The sequence below is a fragment of the Pteropus vampyrus genome, unplaced genomic scaffold, assembly GCF_000151845.1.
Source record: "Pteropus vampyrus isolate Shadow unplaced genomic scaffold, Pvam_2.0 Scaffold76, whole genome shotgun sequence".
Lineage (NCBI taxonomy): Eukaryota > Metazoa > Chordata > Mammalia > Chiroptera > Pteropodidae > Pteropus > Pteropus vampyrus.
In genome coordinates, this window is record NW_011888857.1 from 1621126 (window position 1) to 1624147 (window position 3022).

At 37.1% G+C, this 3022-nt stretch overlaps 1 protein-coding gene across 1 annotated transcript in view; it reads left to right on the plus strand.

Annotated features, from left to right (window-relative positions):
- LOC105293743 (doublecortin domain-containing protein 5) overlaps positions 1–3022 on the plus strand; it is an 81429-nt gene that overhangs the window by 28605 nt on the left and 49802 nt on the right. The window contains exons 8-9 of the mRNA XM_023532091.1: positions 159–317; positions 1433–1633. Coding sequence (XP_023387859.1) covers positions 159–317; positions 1433–1633 — 360 coding nt within the window. The remainder of the gene's footprint in view (positions 1–158; positions 318–1432; positions 1634–3022) is intronic.

A 3022-nucleotide genomic window follows, 5' to 3' on the forward strand; every position in this document is an offset into this window, starting at 1 on the left:
TAGTAGGATGTGGATTTGCAGCGTCAAGCACCATTACAGAAATATGATTTGTAGATCCACTAATATCCTTCAGGATGTGATCAGACTACACCTCAGAGAAAGTTCTGTGAATATAAATCAGAATTCTTAGACTTGCATTTGTTTCTGAATCTTGATAGAGATTCACACGCAAGAGCCCATCTCCGAATGAAGGCTTGTCACACACCTCCCAGGTACACCTGGCAGGAAACTTCTCGTAACTTTGATGAGGATGACAGTTTACCAAGTAAAATGGGAGAAGATCTCTTTGAAAATGTGGAACTACAGAAGAAATACAGGTAAAAAGTTGCTAGGGACATCAGTTAGAGATTTCTACCTGGTCTTAGATTTGCTCGCTTTTGGGGCAAAAATATTCCTGAGGATTTGCATTACTGTTAGCTTCTGTTTACATTGAATTACACATTTCTGTTTTTCTTGTGCTTTTGACTGATATATTTGTAAGTATTAGTGGAAAGGTCCTTCTCACTTTAGCCATGTAATTTAATTTCTTATTCACTGATATGTCTTTTCCGTTAAAACAATAAGCTCATCTAACTTTGCCTCTTGAGAACTTGACACAGAGCTTATAATATTTGTTGAATAAATGTGTGAATGACCTTATGAATAAATATGTAAGATGCCCTGATGTCTTTAAGAAATCAGCAAAATGCAATTTCTTCCCTTTTAATTTAATTTTTATTTTTTGTTCAATGTTCCAGTGAAATGACAGGAATCTGTAGTAATTTGCATGTTCCATAACCTTTAGACATTTTGAAACATTATAGCAGTTTATATGTATTAAGTGGTTTTGGCACTTCAACAGTTAGCATTAGTCCATGCACATAGTAGAGACTTAATTGCCGATGCATTGTGATGTTAATACGTTTACTAAGCCTGCTTAATCCCTTAAGATCTTTAAGAGATTCCTTTAAATTAAATTATTAGCATATTATTTTCTTCTATGATATTGTATGAGTTGTTAGGGAAGATTGAGAAACTAGGAGAATGAAATTTTATTTGCCGGGAATACTGTTGATGGAGGATAAAAACAATCATAGTTTAAGCAGAACTCCATAATTTCTCTCTGTTTTGAGGCTACGGGCCCCTTCTACTTCTTTTTCCTCTTTAACTAAATTGTCTCTTGAACTGAACTTCTTTTTTTCTTTGCTAATGAATTTCTCATACTCTCTTGGATAAACATTTATTTCTGTTACAAAATAAACTCGGAATTTTACTTTTTACATCAGCCTGGCAGTGCAAGGCAAATAGCATCGCTGCTATCCCAGTGATAATGCGTTGCCATTATAAGTGAATTTGGTTCACGGCGGGTCTCTCACCAACGGAACTTGCAATCTCTAGCACATCAAGTGCATGAGACATTTTTCTCCACTAATGGGATTTTTCTTTATCTCAGCCATTCTCCAAAGCAGAGTAAATTGCAGAAGCTTTGCCACCAGCAATTTGAATACAGAGATGGGCAAATTATAAGCCATGCAGCTCCTCAGCTAGTTTTGGGAGTGCAAGGTCCTGACCCACGTTCAGGCATGGAGGTGGTTTTGGTGGAGAAAAAAGTGAATGATAGCCATCAACGCTGGATGCACAAGGATGGCAGCAGGTAAATCCTTGGTAAATCCCCTATTTGGGGATTAAGACAGCAAAAAGTGAATGGCGCCTAAGAAATCCGGCATTGTCCCCACAGAGCAGGCAGGGGTATATCTGAGGACTTTTGGATTTTCTATTTAATATAACCAATAATATTTTATCCTATTCGAGGAAGAGAAAGAGTGAAGTCAAATGTAAATGTTCAGTAGTCTACACACTACTTATCTATTATTGATTCAGATAAGAAATGCGAAATCTGACCTACTGGATGTATAGTTTTAACTGGCCATTGAGGTCAAGAGAAAACTGGACTGTCATCTAATTTTATTTTATGATTTGAAGGGATCAAGTAAGAATTCTAAAAAGTCTCCATTAAAAAAATTTTGCAATGCTTTTTCATTAATGCAGTCTCCTGCCTCTCTCCACATGCATGCCTTCCCTCCCTTCCCCACTTCCATCAAATAACTGATTGATATGGCTTTTACCCACACAGTAAAATCGAATTCTTACCTTTACAAATATATCAACCCAATTTAATGGCTGGCCCTTGTTTGGATCCAGATATAAGCAGCCACTGTCAGAAGATTATTTCTTAGATAATCAGGAAATTGAACAGTCTGTGTACCAGATGATATGAAGGAAGTCATATTAATTTTGTTGGGTGTTGTAATGGTTTAATGCTTGTGTTAAAGTCCTGACCACTTTGATATATATTGTAGTATTTACAGATGAAATCAAGAGATATCTCTGATTTGCTTTAAACTATTCTAGCAAAAGCAAAAACTTTAAAAGTTGGAAGGAGAATGGATGAAACCAGAATGCAGAATATTGATAGCTGCTGGATCCTGGAACATTTCTCTCTGTGTGCATGTTTGAACATTTCCTTAAAAAGAAAGAAAACAACTCTCAGTTTTTAGATTGGTTTGCTTCAAATTCTACCATTAGTGTTATATGGTGGGTCTCTAGGGGCCTCTTCAATTTTTTGAAATACTATTCAAAATTTGTGTTTGCGTTGCAATACATTTTTTTTTTTTTTTCTGAGAAAGAACTGTGATTTTCATTGGCTTCTCAAAAGGTATATGATGCAAAAGGCTTAGGAATTACTGCTTTGAGATAGATTGCATAACTTCAGCAGGTGGCAGTAGAGTGCCCAGCATGGGAGGGAAAGGAGCTAGCCTTACTCTGCTCACTGAGATAAGCAGAGCTGTCAGCAAGGAATACTTGCTGGGCTTGTTTCAGAAGGCTTAAAAGCCAACGTGTAGACTGACCTGGTGAGTCCTGGTGTTCCTTGGGCCCCCATTCATAGTTGCTGAGCTGTCTTTGCAATGGGAAACTAGAAAGCAGGCTTTTGTCCCTGCAAATGGCTTGCTATATGGGACCAGAGTTCATTCATTCAGTTGCA